This window comes from Mastigoproctus giganteus, chromosome 13 (genome assembly GCF_048544385.1).
Source record: "Mastigoproctus giganteus isolate SK-2022 chromosome 13, ASM4854438v1, whole genome shotgun sequence".
NCBI lineage: Eukaryota > Metazoa > Arthropoda > Arachnida > Uropygi > Thelyphonidae > Mastigoproctus > Mastigoproctus giganteus.
This window is the reverse complement of record NC_143587.1, coordinates 110,550,223-110,573,866: the sequence shown is the minus strand read 5'-3', so window position 1 is coordinate 110,573,866 and position 23,644 is coordinate 110,550,223. Positions and strand designations below refer to the sequence as shown.

Below are 23,644 nucleotides of genomic sequence, written 5' to 3'. Positions count from 1 at the left end.
AATTGTGAAATGCTTTGAGCGAAATGAAAGACCATGTGATATTGCACGTGCTACAGACCTAAATGAGGCAACGCGGAGAATTACAAAGAATGCGGAGAAAATAAAAACAACTTTCATAGCAGGAACAACTCAAAGTGTAATTAAAATCCATTAGATTAAGACAAGAATTGGAAGAGATGGAACGGCTGTCATCTGTTTGCATAGAAAATCGAACAAAAAACAAGTTTGCTTACGATAGAAGCAAAAGCGTTAGCAATATTTTATTACGTAATAGTTGTAATTAAATATGTAAGCATTTTATTACGACTTACGTATTATAATTTATACTTACATATTATAAAATACGTAAGTATTTTATTACGATTATTTTATTTAATATAATAAATTTTTTACGAATGAAATAAGTGTTTTATTCGTAAAAAATACTTTTAGTATTAAAAAATACTAAAAATACTTTATTATAATATAATAAAAAATATTTATTATATTATAATAAAAATATTATATTTTTTATTACGTATTTTAATCGTTATAAAATACTTACATATTTTATAACGATTAAAATTACCGGATTATTTATTGTGCTTGGTAATGTTTTGGTTCCAAATGTGTGTTCAATCTTGGGTGGTCGGCACCTAACCCCACTTTTCCCATAGGGCCTGTTGTTTATATTGCACGATTTTGCATTGCACGAGGGTTTCTAGGAACACAACTATCGTGCTATACGAGGACAGACTGTATCTAGTAGTTCTAGTGATATTACAGTCTCACGAAAACAAAAGCTTTTGCGTTTATTGTCAGAAACTGATGGCAAATAACTTTTTTTTTTTTTTTTTTATAGAATCCTTAGCAAACAACTGAAATGAATGTTTTTTTTTTTTTTTTTTTTTAAGTTATTAAAATGCATTAGCATTAGTAGAGGCATTTGATGCAAGAAAGCAAGCTTATGCAGCATCAGCCAGAAAAAAAAAAAAAAAAAAACAACTTCCACTACACCCCTCCGTTCGTTCGAAATACCTGTCCAGCTGAGCCTTAAATTTATTTAGGCTATCAACTTCCACAACAACGGATGGAAGTCTGTTCTACCAACCAACCAACTACCTGCTGGCTAAAGACAAATTTCCGGACATCTATCCTACATCTGTCTTTCCTAAATTTGAATTTATGCTCTCTCAGGTGATTATTCTGAGCAAGAGGCAGAATTCCATCAGCATTAAGCATGCTCAAACCATTCAAGCCTTTATACACTTCTATCAGATCACCTCGCTGGTGCCTAGTCTCCAGACACTGTAATTTGCAAAACTTAAGCCTTTCTTCGTAAGAGCACCCCTTTGTTCCATTCACTAATCTTGTTGCCCTTCTCTGTACTCGTTCCAGCAGCTCTACATCCTTCTTGAAATGAGGCCTCCAGACCTGTATACAGTACTCAAGGTGTGGCCTGACCGTTGCCTTATACAAGGGAATAATCATCTCCTTATCCCTGCTAGAAAAATTCCTTTATATCATTGATAAGACACCGTGAGCTACTCTTGCAGCCCATCTGCACTGCTCAGAGAACTTCATATCTGCCTGCACAATTACTCCCAGGTCCTTTTCATTCTCTACCACTGTCAGTGTAGTACCACAGAGTTGATACATTGCTGTGGGGTTGCTGTTTCGCATATGTAGTACTTTACATTTGTAAATGTTAGACTTCATTTGCCACCTCTCAGCCCATCTGCTCAACCTTTCCAGATCCTATTGCGGCAGCAGTGTCCTTAACAACCCTGCCAACTTTTGTATCGTCTGCAAACTTGGACATTAAGCTTGATATACCATCATCAGTATTATTTATAAATACAGAAAACAATAATGGACCCAACACTGAACCCTGAGGGACTCCACTAATAACATTAGTCCATGATGAGCAGTGTCCAATGATTGCCACTTTGTCTTCTCCCCCTCAACCACCCCCTTTGTCCATAGCAGCAATTTGCCTCCAATGTCACACTTCTCCAATTTGTGCAGCAGTCTTCCATGTGCAACAGTATCAAAACTTTTCTAAGATCCAAGTATATAATATCAAAGTTATTCTCTGCATCCAGTTCTTTTGTGACTGCATCATAGTATCCAATCAAATTGGTCAGGCAAGACTTCCCCTTAACAAAACCATGCTGTGTCCAAGCTATAACTGAAGTCTTGTCCAGATGATCCTGCAATGCTTCCTTAACCAGTGCCTCCATTAATTTTCCTGGAATAGAAGTTAAACTCACGAGCCTGTAATTACTTGTGTCAGCCTTTGATCCTCCTTTGTGAATTGGGGTCCCGTTTGCACATCTCCAGTCTATGGGTACCTCCCCTGAGTCCAAGGAAGCTCTCATAATTATGTCTAAAGGTTTGTTTACTTCCTTTGCTGCCTCCTTTAATATAACTGGATAGATCCCATCCACCCCAGGCACCTTTCTTGTGTTTATCTTCAACAATTTCTCCTCCACTTTACTCTCAGTTATTTCAAGATTATCTTGCTTTCTGCCAGAGTTGAATGCGCCTCTGGCATTCCCCTCGCTGAATAACTCGACATGTGTGAATGTTGATGCAAAATATTCATTTAGTTTGTTAGCTACCTGAGCAGGGTCATCAACAGTTGAACCATCGATATCAAGTGGACCAATACCAATCTAATTCATCCCCTTCCTTCTAGAGTTTACATAAGAAAAGAACTCTTTACTGTTTTTCTTTGCATCTTTTGCCAAAAATTTCTCGTAATCTGCCTTCGCCTGCCTAACCTCCTTTGTAACTTGGTTACAGATCAACTTATATCTATCATAGGCTTCTGTGTCACATGTTAATTTATATGTATCCTAAGCATTTTTCTTCTCTGTCATATGTGTCATTAGTTCATCTGACATCCATTTAGGCCTCAACCTTGAACAATATTTCTTAGTTGGTATGTAAAGCCTAGTAGCTTCCAAGATAAGTTCTTTGAATGCTAACCATTTTGAATTTGCTGTTGGTAACATTATCAGTTAGTCCCACTGTATAGAATTTAAATACTGTCTCAGACCATCATAGTCGCCTTTACGAAAGCAATAACCTTCCTTTACCCCTGATGGTAGTTACCTCTTTGAGTAAATCCCACTTCAGCACACTGTGATCACTGCCACCTAGTGTTTCCTCTATCTGCAGATTCTTAATGCATGAAGAATCACTACTGATAATCAAATTAAGAATATTACAACCTCTAGTTGCCTCCCGAACATGCTGATGTAGAAAACAATCATCCAATAAATCTACAAAAGCATTGCTAGTGTGTGAGTGACCAACTTACGTTATGATATATGTATGTATGTGTGTCCTCTATGAAATGTAAATAAAAATCTTATGATCTTAATGAATTTAATGTTTGTTTTTTTCATTATTTTGCTTATATTTCAGGTTTGGAACCAATCTTCATTTTTTTCTATGGAGTCAGTAGTTCTTTGTATGCGTAATTTTTAGGAACATATCTATCGCGTAAAAAGAGGTTTAGTGTTTTTTTTTTTCCATGGGGAAATTTTCATATCCTTGGAAATCCTTCAGCTCCTTCCTCCATTTCTGAAAATGGCCTAATCATATTTCTGTGTCTAAAATGGCTCTCCTTTTTCACCTGCAACTGAACATATGTAAATTACTTTTGTTTATGTTTAATTTGTTTGAACCAGTTTTTCACAGTTGACTTTACTATGTCTGTAGAATACTCTGTGGAAACTAGGTATCTGCGACAGGACCCAATTGAAGTACACCAGTGAGCCAAAGCATTATGACCAGCAAGTCGTTATACAAATTGCAGCAACTGCAGGTGAACTACGGTGCGGGTCAGGACATGATATAAAAATCACCAGATACTGAGCTCCATTAATTAGTGTTACTTTTTGTTCTTCAGATTGGAAAGGCAGCGGACTTAAGTGAGTTTGACAAAGGGCAAATTGTAAGGACAGGCAAATGAGTTAGAGCATATCCAAAATAGCACGGCTGGTGGGGTGCTCACTGTCAGCCGTGGTTAGTACCTACTGAAAGTGGTCCAAGGAGGGGGAACCCACAAACCGCTGGCAAGGTGTTGGACAACCAGTGCTCATCCGATGTGAGCGAAGGCTCTCCCAGATGGTATGTGGCAACAGAAGGGTGACTGAGGCACAACTTGCCAGTAATTGGAATGCTGGTGATGGGAGTAATGTGTCACAACACAGTACATTGAATCCTGCTGAAAATGGGGCTGCGTAGCTGCATGCTACTCAGAGTGACCATGCTAACAACCACTGTTCACCGGGGACAGTGCCTACAATGGTCACGCGAGCATCGAAACTGGACCTTGAGTGATTGGAAGAATGTCATCTGGTCTGACAAATCATTTTCTGTTGCACCATGTGGATGGCCGGGTATGTGTTCGTCGTTTACCTGGGGAAGTGATGGCATCTGGGTGCACAGTGGGACAAAAGCAAGCTGGTGATGGCAGTGTCATGCTCTGGGCAATGTTCTGCTGGGATACCCTGGCTCCAGTCATCCATGTGCCGATCACTCTGATGTTTACCACCTACCTAAACATCATTGCCGACCAGGTACACCCCTCAGGCAGTGCCGTCTTTCAGCAGGATAATGCGCCATGCCACACTGCCTGGATTGTTCGAGACTTGTTCGCAGAACATGAAGACTTCTATGTATTGCCCTGGCCTCCAAATTCCCCAAACATCAATCCCATCGAGCATCTGTGGTTTGTGTTGGAACAGCAACTCCGATCTGCGGCGTCTCAACCATGGACCTTACAGGAGTTAAAGGATCTGCTGGTTACATGTTGGTACCAGATACCACGAGACACATTTAGAAATCTTGTAGTGTCCATGCCTCACCGGATACAAGCTGTTTTGGCTACACGTGGAGGACTAACATCATATTAGGTAGTCAATGTTTTGGCTCATCGGTGTATTTTAAGGCTTTAAATGGATTCAGCAAACTAAATGCTAATGCCATCATTACTTTTTTTTTTTTTTTTTTTTTTTGTACAACTGTCACACAAGGTAACTGTACATCATTCATTCAGTACACCTTCAGCATGTCCACTTTCTAAGCTGAGTCTTATATGTGGGTTATGCTACATCAGTGAAAAATTTTGAATGTGTTAAAACATTTCATTAAACATCAAACAATTTAAAATTCATAAACAACACTCAATCAAAGGAGAGCACTATACCTCTTTGCCATAGCCATGAAGGATATAGTCTTAGCTAATGTCGTCTCACATATCCTAATGGACTATGTTACCGTCCCCAGCCACGGGGAGGCTGGTACTACTATCTAGCCTTTGTCTTGCTCTCCGCTTAAAAATCAAACTCACAAAATTATTAAAATACCAAAACAGAGCCCTATCCATGAACATGATCCAAAGATTTCCTTTTTCAAGTCCACCTAAGCACACCTCCAACTCATTTCTCAAATCAACCTAACTACTACAATGCAACATAATGAGTGCACTGGTTTCTTGTTGTCCACAAGAACATAAATCACTTTCTGCAAGTCCTAACTCATAATCTTTTGGCCAGTCTGCGTCCTGTAATTAGAAATGTGGCATGCAATCCAAATTGCTGCCAAGGATTTGCTTGCACATTCAATATGTCCACCTTGGGAAGATACATATAGGTAACACGGCCTCTTTCGCTCGTGTCCCATCTTTGTTGCCATACTGCCATTAATTCACTTTTTATTCTTACCTTTTCATCCTTAAGATTACATCTAGTGTATGTCTTATGTGAATCAGGACAAGTGTAAATCAACACTGTTTTTCTTATATTGTTCTTGGTACAATATAATAATGATGAAAATATGGTCCGCAAGTCAGCCGGTAGTCGATCAGCCAAAACCTGCAGAGCATCTGTCGACACCGTCCTATAAGCACGTGTCATACGTAGGAGAGCGAACCTCTGCACTTACAGCAAGTATTTCATGACAATAGAATTTGTTATCCTGTGCAACCAAGCCACTGAAGAGTAAGTTATGATGGGAACAAATAAACAATCATAAAGAAGATTCTTCCTTTTATCCCCCAATCAGTTCTTATCATTCTTCTTAGCTTAGCATAAAGCACCCACACTTTATTTTTTAAATACAGTAAACCCCCGCTATTCGCGGTATCTGTATTCGCGGTTTCGCGTATTCGCGATCGCCGATTTAATATAAAATGAAACCTAAAAAATGTGAATTTTAAAACGCCGTGAATATTTTCCGCCATAAAAAACATGGGCGTGGCTAAAATTATCTTTCCTGGTCAAAACAGCGCTCAGTGGGTGGGGGGAGAGGGGAGAAAAAATCGCGAGCGTGGATGTTTCTCGCTAATCCTTGTTCAGTATGTGTTAGTCATGGAAGGTTTCGTCGTTTGATTTTAATTTATATGTTTATAAATTGAATAAATTTATCAATTTATAAATTGATATGCTTACAAAAATGATAACTCTACCTTTTTGCAGTGTAAAACAGACTTTTTCGAGTGCATTAACGGAAGAAAGTGACTTTATTGTGGTCAAGTTCTTTCTAACCCCTACAAAAATATGGCTACGAATAAAAAGAGAAATGTGAAAATATCAAAGAAGGTGATGACACTAGCGAATAAAATTGAGTTATTAGACGAAATTTCTAAAGGTGAAAGTGTCTCCTCAGTGGCAAAACATTATAAAATCAATGAGTCAACAGTATGATCAATCAAGAAATCGGAAGAAAAAATCTGCCGTAGTGTCCGTGAAACCACGCTAATTGCTTCAAAAATTTGCTCTGTAACTCATGATGTTAAATTTAAAAAAATGGAAAAGCTTTAAATCTGTGGATAGAAGACCGAATTCAAAATAAAATTCCGTTAAGTTCACTCATCATTCGTGAAAAGGCAAAACTTCTTTATCAACACTTTAGCGAAACTGGTGATAGCACTGGCGGGATGTTTTTTTTTGCTAGCAAAGGCACTGATTTGAAAGATTTGTTTGAAATTTCTAATAAATATTACATTTAATATTAAATAGTTTCTTATTTTCATTTCGATGCCATATGCTTGCATTTCACTATTCTGTCATGTACAGTCATATTATGAAGGTACATATAATACATACATAGACAAAATTTTAGACTAGTTTTTCTTATATATTTCATACTTTGGAACGGAACCCCTTTATTACAATGGGAGCCATAACTCAGTATTCGCGTTTTCGGTATTCGCGACATTTCTCAGGAACGTAACCGAATAGCGAGGGTTTACTGTACTTCATATGCTCCACAAGTGCCATTCTCTCCCCCACACATACACCAAGATACTTAACAGAAGTTACGTATCGAATGGACATATCAAGTGCTGTTACCACCGGACACCTATTCATGCTTAAGCGACCCTTGAGCAGCATCTGCACAGTTTTCGTTTTTGAAATCTGTAATTTAAATAGAGTAGACCACTCTAATAATTCTTCCATGATCTGAGAGACACGTACCTCTAGTTGGGACCTTACATTGCCATATACCAGAATTAACAAGTCATCAGCATATGCCATCACGTTCACACCAACGTGATTCCTACACAAAAAGTCATCCAACACTATTGCCCAGGCATGAGGACCAATCATCGAGCCCTGAGGACAACCACTTGTTACATTTCTTCTTACTTCCATGTATCCAGTTCTTACCACTGTCTTACATTTTGAGAAATATTCCTTAAAGATTGAATACAGGTTGTCTCAACATCCAATAGTTCTATCCTAGAGAGGATTCCCTCCCATCAAAGCATGTCGAATGCACCATGAAAATCAACGAAGATTCCAAGGACATAACGCCCCTCATAGCCCTGAACATATGATATCATCTGATAAATAACGTCCTCTGTAGACTTTCCTTTTTTCTAACCATACTGGTTATTAGAGGACATATGATTCTCATCATATTTAATCATAAGTCGACTGATACACAGTCATTCATAAGTCTTTGCTATTACAGATAACAGTGCTATGGGACGATACGAACCTGGTTCGGAAGCTTATCTGGACTCTTCATTATCAACTTCAAAACGGCCACTCTCCATAGGGAAAGAACCCAACTCCAAGCATTTGTTAAACATATTAACTAACAAATCGGGTCTTATATTAAACACCCTCTTCATAATCTTAACCTCTATTAGATCAGGACCAGGCGACTGGCCATCCACCGCCTGTGCAGCAGCACTATGGACTTCCTCCATAGTAAAATTTTGCTCACATATATTGGAACAATGCCTGGCATTGCCTCATATCATATCATTCTGTTCTTGACTTAGTTCTTGTGTATCTATATCGGGAAACAACTCATCCAGGGTCATGTCCATGGATTCACTCCATCCTAAAGTGTCCATACTCCTTGTATTTACAGTAAAATTAATAGAGTTAAAAATATATTTCTCCGTAATTAGCCTAAAAACAGTATTCCAGGGATCTCCTGAGCCTTTCTCCAACACATAAGACTTCCAAGAAGTCTGCTTTGAGACATTTATGGCCTTAACATAACCTTTACACAAGTTCCTATACAAAGATTTGTACAGCTCTGTCATCCGAACGTCCCCAGCCCTTCTAAACCTCTGAAATCTTTTCCTAGTTGCTCTTAGTTCAACCTTCATCCGCTGCAAGTCCCTATTCTACCATATCACAGGTCTTGATTTTTTTCTTTTTCATTGATAGATTCGAGGCTCTATACACTGCATCCTGTAATTTATACACATAGTGTTAGTGACTAAGTGAATCCCAATTTATTTCATTCACTATTTGATTGAAAGTTACATCAAAACTCTCCCAATTAGCAGTTCTGACAGAAAACCTTGCTATTTCTTTAACTTCCCATAATCTCTCAATGCAACTCAGTTGAAACAAATTGCCATTATGATCACTTGTAATCAAATGATCAACCACTTTCCAGTCATGTACCTTATCCAGCACAGACACAGTGCATACTTTAACATCAATATAGGACTGCCCATGTACAGAGCTATACTTTGGTATATTGCCTGGGACATTGATAACAACCATACCAGAGGTAGACAAGAAGACCTCAAGGATCTCTCCTCTATCATCAGACTCCCTACCACCCCACAGGACAGAATTAGAATTGGAGTCCATTGCAATAACAATATGGCAACCTTGTAGTACATCCCTTATTTTCTCCAAGTAATTTATATACGGATTTATGTCATCAGAGTGCTGACAGTAAAGTGAGACCATGTAGACTCTGCCAGTTGCGCCAATTACTTCGACACATATCATATTTTCATTTGATAGGCTTGTAATCTTGGTAACCACCAAATCATGTCTTCTCACCACTATCGCAACTTTCGGACTATTTCCATCTAACAGAATTCTATAATTACTTGAGTACCCTTGTACGTTACCCCCTACTTTGTAGGGTTCCTGCAATAGACTCACATCAATGCCCTTCTTTTCCATTTCTAAGTGAATTTGTGCTGCCACTGCCTTTGCTTGTTGTGCATTAAGTTGTTATACACTTAGTTTTTCAGCCATAACTTATTTTATTTTTATTTAATTCTAAAGCTCTTTTGTACTCAAGGCAATCCTTATCAGTAGCAGTGTGATCACACTTCCTGCCTCAATTCTTACAGTTACAGCAGACTGGTCCCTCAGCCTTATTTTTGCAATCTCTGTATGTATGTCTCATCTAGGCACAATGTCCACACACAGCTTCTCTTTTGCAATATTTAGATACATGACCAAATCCTAGGCATTTGTAACACTGAGCCACAGAGAATATTTTTTTATATTTGTATGCCATCAGGTTAGCATATATCCTTTCTTTCTGTCTTATTACGTTCCAGAGCCTCAATCTAACCTCCAATATCCAATTGGACACATTACCATTCTTAGCATTATTTATTGAGACAATTTCAACATTTTCATTAAACTCTTTCTTAGATACCCCATAATCATTATAGTTCTTTATCCATACCTGTTCCAGAAAGTCTTACTTCTGAATGTCCTTTTCAATATCAAATATAACTATTCTAGGATGAACAACTTTTGTAATTACATACTTTAATCCTACTTCCTGAATCTTTGAACATCCTCCAATTTTCTTAATGTCATCCTCCGCCTCCAACAGAATCCCGCAGTCTCTAATTGTTATGTTTTTAACCTTCTTCTTTTGAGACAGGTCTCAATTCTTTCAAGACTTCTTGTTTAATATCGCTCGCTTGTCTTGAATCTGTCATTTGCTGCTTTTATCAACACGCATCTTGGCGGCTTCTTAATTTCCTTTACTGGTTCTTGAACCACATGACCATAACTTTTCTTTTCCTTCCTCTTCCCCTCCAACTTTTCTTTTAATAACAAATTTTCCATATGGACATCCATAGCCTTTGTTTCAAGAATGTCCCAAAGATCTAAAATTGTTCTCAAGGCTGCAGTAGGGACTTTACTGTGCACATCATATAAGTAGGCCCTAAGCCTGCCCCTTATTTCCTTAACATGTTCAAATCCTTCATACTTAGATCTTTCTTTACTTCCATCTGTTCTTTTCTTATAAGAACCAGTCTTCTTTGCAATATCTTGATTTTTCTTCTCAGCACTATTATCAGCTCTTGCTTTCCTTTTCTTGGTATCACCACGACTTTGTGAATTCTGTTGAAGATTTGAGAGAGAGGAGAACTAAGACTAGGAGAAGTCCTTGACAGGGTTCTTCCAGAAAATACCTCTAACTCTGTTAATTCCTGAACTTGTAACAAGATTTCTCCTGTTATTTCCTCCCTTTCATCATCTGTGACCTCAGATGTTGCCTCGGCCAATTCTTCTTCACTCAGAATACAGTCTGATTCTTCAACACTAGCCATGTATACAATAAAATAGCTATTTACAATTAAAAATTAAATCTCAATAATGAGAAAAAAGAACTATTTACAATATTTACATAGCTCGAGAGTCCTGACCCACAGCTTCTGAATGAATTACTAAAAGATTTCTGAAACCAATTAAAACCGTCCACACCCTAGTCAAACGGGTTGTGGTCCCAGGAACAAAACTTCAAGGGCATGAAAATGCTTTTAACAATCTTTCCTAAATCCCAGAATCAATCAAGCCCATCTAGCCAGCCGGGGAATCTCCCTGACTGCCCACCCCAGACTACGAGGAAGTAAGCTAACTAAACTGGTTCTGGCACTATAAATTGTACAAAGCAAGAAAGCAAATTAACACAACTTACAATAAAATTATATCACTTGGATATCTCGCAATGTAAGCAACCCTGTGGCGTTAACTTTACATCAGAGGAAACAGAGGTTAGAGCTCCATTATACAAGTCAGCAGTGAGCCTACTCTTTGAAATACTGTGTTCAGGTTTGGGAGGGGGAGCCTCTTTTAAGAAAAGACATTGAGCTTCCTAAAAGACTCCAGAGACTGACTCATAGTGCAAACAGCAAAGTGGCACTGTATTCACTCCTCATATATGGTTGTGTATGCACTCACTCATATAGAGGAGTGATTACAAAGTTGTGGGTTACAAAGTTTGGAAACTCACTGAGGTGTATAAGGCATTGGAAGGAAGGAACAAATAAAACATTGATGGAACTGATATTCGGGTGACACTCAAGTCAAGTGGACCCAATTTCGGCGAAGTCCGGACGGTCTGTGACAGCCAAATCCTCTGCTTGCACCTTCATGATGGTGGGACTGTTAGTAATCCTGGGTATAACCTCCATGCACAAGTACATGGTGGGTGATCACCCAGGTGTGAATCAACGTAAGCAGGGGTTGAGATGTGGTGTCCACACCACATGGAGGAATGCCGCCCCTCTATGTTACCAGGCAGTACTAGGTGGTAGATGACTCATCAACCAGTGAAATACCACCACTTATTGGAGGCTTGAAGTGGTGGAACCCATGTTTAGTCTTTAGACCTAAATTCCGGCCACCCCTTCCCTATCTCTTCCATTATGCAGTATGATTGACTTTCGAGGTTATGATGAACGTCGTGGCGAGATACAATATTCCTTACATTTCGAGGGTACAGCTGTAAAACGGTGTTCGCAGGCCAGCCGCTAGTTAGTACACCGGACCAAACCTAATGGTAACTCTCTAGGAGACTTCCGCATCAGCTAGTGTATAATCTTGCTACCTCTACTCTGAGGTGACTCCGTAGCCAGGTGGGAAGGAGCAGTAGTGCATAGTACACGCTTCTTGATTAGACCGGGGTTCGAGCCCGTCACCACCAAATACGGAGGATGCGGAAAGGTCAGGGAATGACCACCGCACATCCCGGAGCAATATGGCCTTAGTTGCTAATGCTCCTAAAAACCAAAAAACAAACAAACAAACCTCTATTCTGCCAGATAGTGACTGGAGGGAGTCCAAGTAGTGTGTATGCGGGGAGTATTGTCGAGGCCATGTTATGTCAAGGATCTGGGTATATTCTTACCACGTGTATGCCATATCCAAAAATTTCATTACTTCATACAACATGTCCCACCCACTTTTTCTTAATATTGAATACACCGTGAATTGTCAAACTAATAGAGCAAGCTTATCTGTGAAAAGATCTAAACCTCCCAAGCACTATCTAATTCATTTCACAAATATACATGGTCTCAGTTCTAATCTCAACAATGTCCATTTCCACTTGCAGTCTGCCAAACCCCATTTTTCTGACAGAATTTCAGTTATCAGTTGATTCAACTACTGCTCATCTCAGATGCCCAAATTATTTGCTGTATGATTCCTTTCACCTCAAAGGTGGTACTTGTCCATATGTCCGTTCTGATATTCCCTGTCAGAGACTTGGCAATTTGAAATCTCCTCTCGTTGATCTTCTCTGGCTTAAAATCTCTCTACCTCATTGTGTCAAATTCATCTGTTGTCTCTACCATTCTCCCAACTCCACTAATCACTTGGAGCTCTTTGACTTGCTCTCTTTGCAACTTGACTTTCTCCAGTCCAACTTTCCTAACAGTGAGGTAATTTTCCTTGGTGATTTTAATGTTCACAACTTCAGCTGGCTTCCGTTTTCTAGTCACACTGACCCAGCAGGTCGAGATGCTGAGGCTTTTGCAATTACTAATGACCTTGCACAGATTGTTCATCTACCTACAAGAATACCAGCCAATCCTAATTGTATCCAATACGCTTGATCTTTTTCTCACAAACAACCCTACTAAGTACACGGTCAAAGCGGGAGGTCCATTAGGCACTTCAGATCACAACTTGGTGATTGTCTCTTCTCCAGTGGAACCTTTATTTCATGGCTATTCCCAACCTCGTGTTGTTTGGCATTAAAGAATGCAAAATGGGATGACCTGCGAGACTTATTTTCCATGGTCGGATTACTGTTTCAAAACTTCTGATGTCAACGTTTGCTCAGATCGTGTCAGTGAAATTATTCGTGCAGGAATGGAATCCTTTATCCCACACTCCACTTTAAAATCTTGTCCTTTTTCTAAACCTTGGTTTTCCAATAAATGTGCTAAGGCTGTTCAAGAGAAGAATGTTTCATATCGTAATTGGCTTGTTTCTAATTCTTCAGTTTCATTTTCTGCCTACACCAAAGCACACAACAATTGTAAACAGTTATTAACCAGTCCAAACTAGTTTGAACAGACTAAGAGTAGAAAACTTGCTTCTTGCCCTAATGGTAGCCGAGCATTCTGGTCTGTTGCCAAAGCTATTGGCCACAACTTTTGCCCATCTCTGCTCCCACCTCTGACCAAACCATATGGTTCTGTTGTCACTTCAGCCAAGGATAAAGCTGACCTGCTAGCATCCCATTTTTCTTCCAGCCCATGTATTAATGATCTTGGTAAAACACCTCCCACCATTCCCAACACACTCCATTCAATGCTTCCTGTGGTCTTCCGTCAAAAGGATATCAGAAAAGGATTTTGATGAATCATGATGCTAAGAAAGCTCCAGGTCCTAATGGTATTTAAAAAGACCCGGGGGTGATTGTGCAGTCAGATATGAAATTTTCTGGACAGTGCAGATAGTCTGCTAAGACGGCACAAGGTGTTTTGTCAATGACATACATCTATTTTGCTAGCAGGGAGAAGGAGATGAATATTCTGATGTATAAATATTGATATATTAGCATTAACATTAGTTGAGGCATGTGATGCAAGAAAGCAAGCTTATAGCAGGGGTGGCAAACAAGTCGATCGCGACGAATTTTAAATATATATAAAAAATAGATTAGTCAAAATCTAAATATTATTATTATGCGCCCCACTGCACATGCTTGTTACAAATCCGTTGAACCACATGACCACTCTTGTCGCCGCGTAGCAGCTAGGCTTGTCTAGTGAAAATTCACGCAGTTACGTTGAGGAGAGCATTGCGTATGTGTCGAATTCTTATTTGGCTTACTTAATATTAATAACTGGACAGTACTTATACGTTAATTTAGTACCCTTTGATTTAAAATGAAGACTAAGAAAAAGAGTAAAACGTATAATTTTCATCAAGAGTGGGAACGAGAATACTTTTTTTGTAATCATAAAAGAAAAATGTTGTTTTTTGATTTGCAATGCTTTCGTGGCTATACTGAAAAAAGGAAATATAGAAAGGCACTTCAAAGTGCTCCATGGTAAATACCAAACGGATTTTCCGCCTAATAGCGACCTTAGAAAAAAAAAAATAAATTAAAAGAAAATTAAAATTCTCCACTTGTTCTCAAAACCTGTGCTCCTGAACTTACTCCTATTCTTTGCTGCCTTTTTTCACTTTCTTATTCCAAAGGTATTTTTCCTTCTGCTTTGAAATTTGCTCATATTCAGCCAGTTCCTAAAAAGGGTGACAAATCCTTCCCATCCAATTATTGTCCCATTGTAATTACTTCTACTCTTTCTAACAAAATCAATTAACCGTCAACTCTTAAACTACCTAGAAACCTTCTGTCTGATCAAAGATCGCCAGTATGGATTCCGTCAGTGTCAATCCATTGGTGATATTCTGGCTTATGTTACCCATTTATGGACTAATTCAATGGAAAGGTTCGGTGAAACACAAGTAGTTACTCTTGACATCTCAAAGGCTTTTGATCGTGTTTGGCATAAAGGTCTTCTAAACAAGCTTCCATCTTATGGTTTGCCAACTGTTTTTAGTAATTGGTTATCCAGTTTTCTCTCTGATCGCTCACTGAGGGTGATGGTAGATGGTTCTCTGTCTTCTAACTTCTCCACTAATGTCAGTGTCCCTCAAGGTTCATTCTTTCCCCCACTCTTTTCCTCTTGTATATTAATGACCCTCTTCCATTGACTGGAAATCCTATCCATAGTTTTACCGATGATAGCTCATTGCATTCCACTTTCCATTTGGAGAAACCTTGTTCTGCTCAATCAACTTCAACTTCTTGAAAATCTGCTACTAATTCCTTAAATGCCAATCTTCAGGTAATTCTTCAGTGGGGCAAAGACAACTTTGTTGATTTGAACCCTTCTAAAACTCAGTCTTGTCTTATATCTCGCAAAAAGGATTCTTCTGCTCCTATTATTTTTATGCTTATCTTTAGTGACACTCCGATTTCTAGGCAAAATGATATATCTCTTTTGGGGATTACCCTGACTTCTAATCTCTCTTGGCACAAGCACATTACAAATATTGCTTCCTCTGCATCTAAAAAACTTGATTTTCTCTTTTGCTCTCGGCGTTACTTTTCTTCCAAACAGCTGCTCACTCTGTATAAATCGCAAATCCGCCCTGTCATGGAATATTGTTCCCACATCTGGGGTGGTGCCCCCAAAACCTCTCTCAGGCTTCTTGATTCCATTCAGAAGAGGGCAGTTAGGTTAATTAATGATTCATCTCTAACAGAGTCTCTCCACTCGCTTTCTCATAGACGTACTGTTTCTGCTGCATGCCTCTTCTACAGATACTTCCATGGGCACTGTTCTTCTGAATTGGCTTCTATAATTCCCGCTCTCTCTTTCAAAACAGTCCGAACACGTACTGCCACCAGCCAACATCCATTTACTGTCCAACTTCAAACCCACAGACCCAACTTTTCATCTTCCTCATTTATTCATTCAACTGACCTTTTCTGGAACAACCTTCATTCATATGTATTTTCTGAAAATTACAATCTACAGAAGTTCAAGTCCAATATCAACAAATATCTTCTTTCGTCTTCTCAACCTCCAACCCAAGCACGGTACTGAGTACTACAGGTTCTAATACTTCTCGTGTTTGAGGTTCACATAAAAAAAAAAAAAAAGAGACAGTAGAATTTTCACACTGAAATGGGACAAAAACCAGGGGGCATAAGTCTATTCTATTGGAGAAAATGAACTGAACCTCAAGAAGTTTACATTTGATCAGCATCAATTAACCACCTTCCTAGGTGGTTAATTGATGTCTGAAGAAGTTTTATGAGGAAACTTGATAGGTAGCTTCTGGCAGCGAGAAGGGTATAAGAGATAGATTTTATAGATAATTTATTGTTTTATTTTTTTGCATCTTGTAGCCTATACTAGTACTAACTCAGTGACTTACTACTACAAATACAAAGTACTGTTTCCTTGGGGGCCTTAAGATATATCTAATTAACTAATTGATTAGATCACATCTAGTGGTTCAACCTTCTAGATGTAACAAAATTACATGGTTTTTTTTTTTTAATAATTGTGTATTTAAAAAGTAACATACACAAAGACAGTGATATGGATTAAACAGTAATATACATTCAAATTTTAATCTGCTATTACGCCTTTCAAATCTTTTATTAGAAGACAATTAAAAACTGGCGCCTCCGTAGCCAGGTGGGCAGGAGCAGCAGTGCGTAGCACACACTTCTTGATTAGACCGGGGTTCGAGCCTGTGACCACCAAATACGGAGGATGCGGAAAGGTCAGGGAATGACCACCGCATATCCCCGGAGCAATATGGCCTTAGTTGCTAATGCTCCTAAAATCCAAATAACAAACAAACAAACAATTAAAAACTGTTACAAATAACAAGTATTTTCACAGTGGAAAGAACACTGACATAATATATACATGCTGTTGAGAAAACTAAATTTATTTCATTAGTTCTTAAAGTGGTTTAATCTTAAGAATTGATAGAATAATCACTAGAATAAATAATGAATAGAATAAAATTTTCTTTCAGGAGTTGGAAAGAACAAAGAGTTACCTGCTGAATTTCCAAGCTGGACAGTTACTGATACCAACACAATTAAGAAGTTTCACCTAAAACCAGCATCTGCTACTGACAGAATGAAATCAGGTTCTCCAGATTCGGGAATTCTTTCACATGAAGGGTAACGTTTCATATTAAGGTTTTTATTTAAAATTATTTTACTGTGATGCTCAAGTAAATACTAACTTAACACTAAGTTAAATTACTTATTGCTTTTTTGCAGTAATGATGCTATAAATTCTGCCTGAAACATGCTCTTTAGCAACCATACTAAACCAACTGTTGCCCACCCTCCCATATCACTAGTTGTGACTGACCTGGTCATATAGTAGTTTCACCGCTGTTTTTTTTTTTTTTTAATATTCTGAAGACTGTAGCATTTTTTTTTTTTTTTTTGCTACTATTTATCCATACGATCATTTATTATTATTATATTTAACATTACAGAGCAATGTGTGTTATGGTAAAGCTTTTCAGTCTCTTAACCCTTGCTTAACTAATTGTTAATTCCAATTTTGGGCAAGGAGAGTTTTTAAGAAAAATAAATGCATGCATACAGTGAGAAAGAAGAAAAAATGTGTGGTATGCATATAAATTATCAGGTGATACAGAAGCCTATGGTAGATATAAACTAGTCTGTGATCAAATCACAAAGGAGGTTAAGCAAGCTAAGGCGGATGATACAAAGTGTCTGCAAAGAACAGCAACAAAGATTTATTTGCTTATATTAACAGTCAAAGAAAGTGGTTGAACCACACTGGAACATTTCATGTAAAAATTTAACTGTTGATGAACTTGCTCAGGTTGCTTACAAACTGATTAGGTATTTTGCATTTCCATTCACACATGAGTTCATTAGGGAAGGGGATGCTGGAACTTTATAAAACTCTAATGGAGAGCTAAATAATTTTGTGATATCTGAAATGAAAGTGGAAGAGAAATCATTCAAGATAAACAAAAGAAAGGTATGGATTGGAACCATCCAATTATATTAAGGGATGCAGCTAAGGAGGTAAGCAAAGCTTTTAACCATAATTATGAAATCATTCTTGTATTCAGGGGAAGCTCCATGGACTGTAGATGTGCAGATGTATCCCCAATTCACAAAGGATAACATGAGTAATTACACAGCTGTTAGCTTAACTATTTTTCTAGGGAAAATAATGGAATTGTTTAAAGAATTAATGCAGGACTATCTAGACAAGATTGCAGTTATACTTCAGTCACAGCATGGATTTGTTTAGGGGAAATCTTGTCTGACTGATTTGATTGTATACTATGATGCATTCATGAAGGACTGCATCATAGTATCCAGGAACTGAATGCAAAAAATAATTTTGACATCATATACTTTGATTTCAGGAAGGCTTTCAATACTATTGTACATAAAAGACTGCTGTACTGGCATTGATGGCAAGTTACTGCTATGGATAAAGGGAAGGTTGAGTGGCAGAAGACAGCGGGTATTAGTAATGGCCGCATGGTACAAGAAAGCCTATGGCTTATGCTGCACCAGCCAAAAAAAAAAAAAAAAAAATGAATAAAACAATGATAAAAAAATATAATAAATAATAATAATTAATAAAAGAAAAGGAAATTAAACCTATCATCCTATGCATTTCCCTGACCCGAAGGTACTGTCCAGATGACCTTTGAATTTCCCCAAGCTATCAGCCTTTTCCACCCATGTAGGCAACTTATTCCAGTAATTTATAACTTGCTGGCTAAAATAAAACTTCCTGCAGTCCAATCTAAACATTTCCCCCTGTAACTTGAATTTATGTCCCATAGTTCTAGCATCATTTATAATCTTGAAAATTTCGTCCTCATTCATTTTACTGATGCCTCTCAGAGCCTTAAACACCTGAATCAAATCTCCTCTAAGGTGTCTAGTTTCCAAACTCTGCAACCCACATATTCGAAGTCTTTCTTCATAAGGACGCCATTTTGTTGATCTCACCAGGTGAGTTACCCGTCTTTGCACCCTTTCAAGAAGCTCGATGTCTTTCTATAGGTGCAGTCTCCATACTTGAACACAGTATTCCAAGTGTGGTCTAACAAAAGCCTTATATAATGGGATTATCGCGTCCCTATTTCTACTTGCAAAAGTTCGATAGATCATCGATAGGACACCATGGGCCTTCCTTGCAACCTGTTTACAATGCTCAGAGAATTTCATGTCTGATTGTATCGTAACATCCAAGTCCCTTTCCTCCAGTACTGGGTTTAGTTGAACTCCACCAAGTGAATAAGTTATTTTGGAATTACTGTTTCCCAGGTGTAATACCTTCCAATTTGTTGGATTAAAGCATAGCTGCCATTTTTCTGACCATTCCTGAAGTCTATATAGGTCTCTCTGAAGAAGCTCAGCTTGACAGTGATCATTAACTCTTCTACCAATTTTAACATCATCTGCAAATTTAGACATCACGCCCTCTATCCCTTCATCGATGTCGTTTATGAAAATTAAAAACAACAGTGGTCCTAATGCTGATCCTTGGAAAACCCCACTTCTTACATCAACCCAATCTGAGGAATAGCCATTTATCACAACCCTCTGCCTCCCTGAAGCCATCCTGCTATCCATCTAAGGATTTTCCCAGCGATTCCAACCTGTTCCAGCTTATAAAGCAACCCCTCATGTGGGACTGAGTCAAAAGCTTTGCTGACATCTAAATAAACAAATGTCGAAATTATTCCCTAAATCCAGCTCATGAGTGACCCTTTCAAAATAGCGAACCAGATTTGTTAAACATGATTTTCCCTTTACAAAACCATGCTGAGTATCTTTGAGAATTTCAATTCGATCCAAATGATCCTGAATTTCACCCTTGATCATTGCCTCCATGATTTTCCCTACCACTGAAGTCAGACTTGACAGGTTGATAATTTCCCACTTACACTTAGAGCCACCCTTATGTATGGGAGATACATTGACACTTTCCCAATCCAAGGGAATCTCCCCAGAGTCTAGTGATGCTCACATAATAGGCTGCCAGGACAGCTCATGGAGTTTTTGTCAATGGTATACAGGAACTTTGCTAGCAGGGATAAGGAGATTAGCATTAGAAGAGGCATATGATGCAAGAAAGCAAGCTTGTGCAGCATCAGCCAAAAAAAATCCGCTCTCATTTCACCCCTCCTTTCATTCCAAATACCTGTCCAACTCAGCCTTAAGTTTATTTACGCTATCCACTTCCACAATAAAAGATAAAGTCTGTTTCACCAATCAACTACCCGTTGACAAAAGGCAAATTTCCACACATCTATTCTACAACTGTCTTTCCCAGATTTGAATTTATGCCCTCTCAGGTGATTATTTTGAGGAAGAGGAGGAATCCCATCAGCATTGTGCACGCTCAAACCATTCAAGGCTTTATATACCTCAATCAGATCACCTCGCAGGTGCCTAGTCTCTAGACACTGTAATTTGCAAAACTTAAGCCTTTCTTCGTAAGAGCAACCCTTTGTTCCATTCACTAATTTTGTTGCCCTTCTCTGTACTCATTCCAACAGCTCTACATCCTTCTTAAAATGAAGCCTCCAGACCTGTATACAGTACTCAACGTGTGGCCTGACCATTGCCTTAAACAAGGGGATAATCACCTCCTTATCCCTGCTACAAAAATTCCAGTATATCATTGACAAGACACCATGAGCTACTCTTGCAGACCATCTGCACTGCTCATAAAACTTCATATCTGCCTGCACAATTAACCCCAGTTCCTTTTCATTCTCTACCACTGTCAGTGTAGTACCACAGAGTTGATACGTTGCTCTGGGGTTGCTGTTTCACATGTGTAGTACTTTACATTTGTCAATGTTAAACTTCAATTGCCACCTCTCAGCCCATTTGCGTAACTTTTCTAGATCCTGTTGCAGCAGCATTTGCAGCAGCATACTGTCATTAGTGTCCTTAACAACCCTGCCAACTTTTGTATCGTCTGCAAACTTGGACATTAAGCTTGATATACCATCATCAATATTTATAAATACAGAAAACAATAATGGACCCAACACTGAACCCTGAGGGACTCCACTAATAACATTAGTCCACGATGAGCAGTGTCCATTGATTGCCACTCTGTCTTCTCCCACTAAACCATCCCTTTATCCATAGCAGCAATTTGCCTCCAGTGCCACACTGCTCAAATTTGTGTAGTAGTCTTCCATGTGCAACAGTATCAAAAGCCTTTCTAAGATCCAAATACAGTGGATTCCGGTTATTTGTGCCACCGGTTAAACGGGGCAGCCGTTTATTTGGGGCAAATCTTAAAAAACAAAAACCAATCGAGAAAATAGCCAGGGTTTACTTCGCTTAATTGGGACAAAATGCCATTTAATCGGGGCAGGAGACCTCAGCACTGGAGATTACCCTACGATTGTCTCCGACTGTACCACGTAGTTCGGTCGGATTTCTGGAGGTCACAACCATAAAACAATAAAAACAATTAGCAGTCACCTGTTTATTGGGCTTTTCTGTTAGTGCAGTCTATCATAAACGGACAGTAAACTCGATCTTATTGAATTTGCGATAATACCGGCAGCTGGAATTCTGTGGGTTATTATGGTGAAATGTGTTTACACTTCCATGGAATCTTCAATCATATAAAAAAAAAATAATTTTCGGAATCTTCTCTTCATTCCTATTTTTAAAGCTTCCTAATTTGTTACTCCGTTCTCACTTGTGCGTGTTGTTACTTGCAATTTGTGTGTGCCCTCTTCTTTGTTATTGATTGCTTATCTTTTTACTGTTTTAAATTTCAGCCCTCACCAACAAATGTCAGTGAACAGAAATGTCAACTAGTTTAGTTAGTATGTACATATTACAGTACGTATTAATTATTCCAATTATCACGTATATTCTTCCGATTTTCACGTATCATTTAATTTTTTTAATTGGTAAGGTAATAAAGGGTAAATTTGTGCTTAATATATCTTTACTTTTATAGCCTGTGGATAATATTCCTCCTATTTTCGCTAATTAGAATCGCTGTTTAGTAGAATTAAAATTCAATTCACAAACGTGATCATAATGACCGGCGCTTACTGCACATCGTATAGTGAACGGTACTGTACTATTTTGAGTTCGTCGTAACGTGATTTGATTGTACAGTGAACTAATTGTAAAGGGGGGGGAGGTAAATTGTATTTTTAACTATTTACGTGAAACTTCGTATAATTGGGGCAGCCGCTTAATCGGGCCAAAATGCACTAGCCCCGATGTGTCCCAAATAACCGGAATCGACTGTATATGATACCAAACTTATTCCATGCATCCAGTTCCTTTGTGACCACATCCAAGTATCCAATCAAATTGGTCAGACGACTTCCCCTTAACAAAACCATGCTGTGTACAAGCTATAACTGAAGTCTTGTCTAGATTCTGCAGTGCTTCTTTAACCAGTACCTCCATTAATTTCCCTGGACCAGAAGTTAAACTAATTACTTGTGTCACCCTTTGATCCTCCTTTGTGAATTGGGTCACATTTGCACATCTCCAGTTCAATTATGAGAGCTTCCTTGGACTCCGTGAGTCGAAGGAAGCTCTCATAATTATGGCTAAGGGTTTGCTTACTTCCTTTGCTGCCTCCTTTAATGTAACTGGATAGACTGGATAGATCCCATCCACCATGGGTGTCTTTTTTATGTTCATCTTCAACAATTTCTCCTCCACTTTCCTCTCACTTATTTCAAAATCATCTAGCTCACTGCCAGAGTTTAATTCACCTCTGGCATTCCTCTCCCTGAATAACTCCTTGTGTGAGAATGTAGATGCAAAATACTCATTTAATTTGTTAGCCAACTGAGCAGGATCATCAACAGTTGAACCATCAATATCCAGTGGACCAATCTGATTCATCCCTTTCATTCTAGAGTTTACATAGGTAAAGAACTTTTTGCTGTCTTTTTTTTTGCCAAAGATTTCTCATAATCTGCCTTTGCCTGCCTAATCTCCTTTGTGACTTGGTTACAGACCAGCTTATATCAATCATAGGCTTCCATGTCACCAATTAATTTATATGTATCCCTTGCATTTTTCTTCTCTGCCACATGTCTCATTAGTTCATCTGACATCCATTTAGGCCTAAACCTTGAACAATATTTCTTAGTTGGTATGTAAAACCTAGTAGCTTCTTTGAATGCCTCCCATTTTGAATTTGCTGTTGGTAATATCATCAGTTGATCCCACCATATAGAATTTAAATACTGTCTCAGACCACCGTAGTCACCTTTACGAAAGCAAAAACCCTTCCCTTTACCCCTGATGGTAGTTACCTCTTTGAGTAAATCCCACTTCAGCACACTGTGATCACTGCCACCTAGTGTTTCCTTTATCTGCAGATTCCTAATTCATGAAGGATCACTACTGATAATCAGATCAAGAGTATTACTTCCTCTAGTTGCCTCCTGAACATGCTGATGTAGAAAACAATCATCCAATAAATCCACAAAAGCCTTGCTAGTGTTGTGAGTGACCAACCCACATATTCAAGTCAATGTGTGGGAAATTA

General features: G+C 38.5%; 1 protein-coding gene across 1 annotated transcript in view; it reads left to right on the top strand.

Annotated features, from left to right (window-relative positions):
* The window catches only part of LOC150076359 (protein bicaudal C homolog 1-A-like), a 195,523-nt gene that overhangs the window by 84,116 nt on the left and 87,763 nt on the right, over positions 1-23,644 (top strand). The window contains exon 7 of the mRNA XM_090387331.1: positions 17,100-17,250. Coding sequence (XP_090243457.1) covers positions 17,100-17,250 — 151 coding nt within the window. The remainder of the gene's footprint in view (positions 1-17,099; positions 17,251-23,644) is intronic.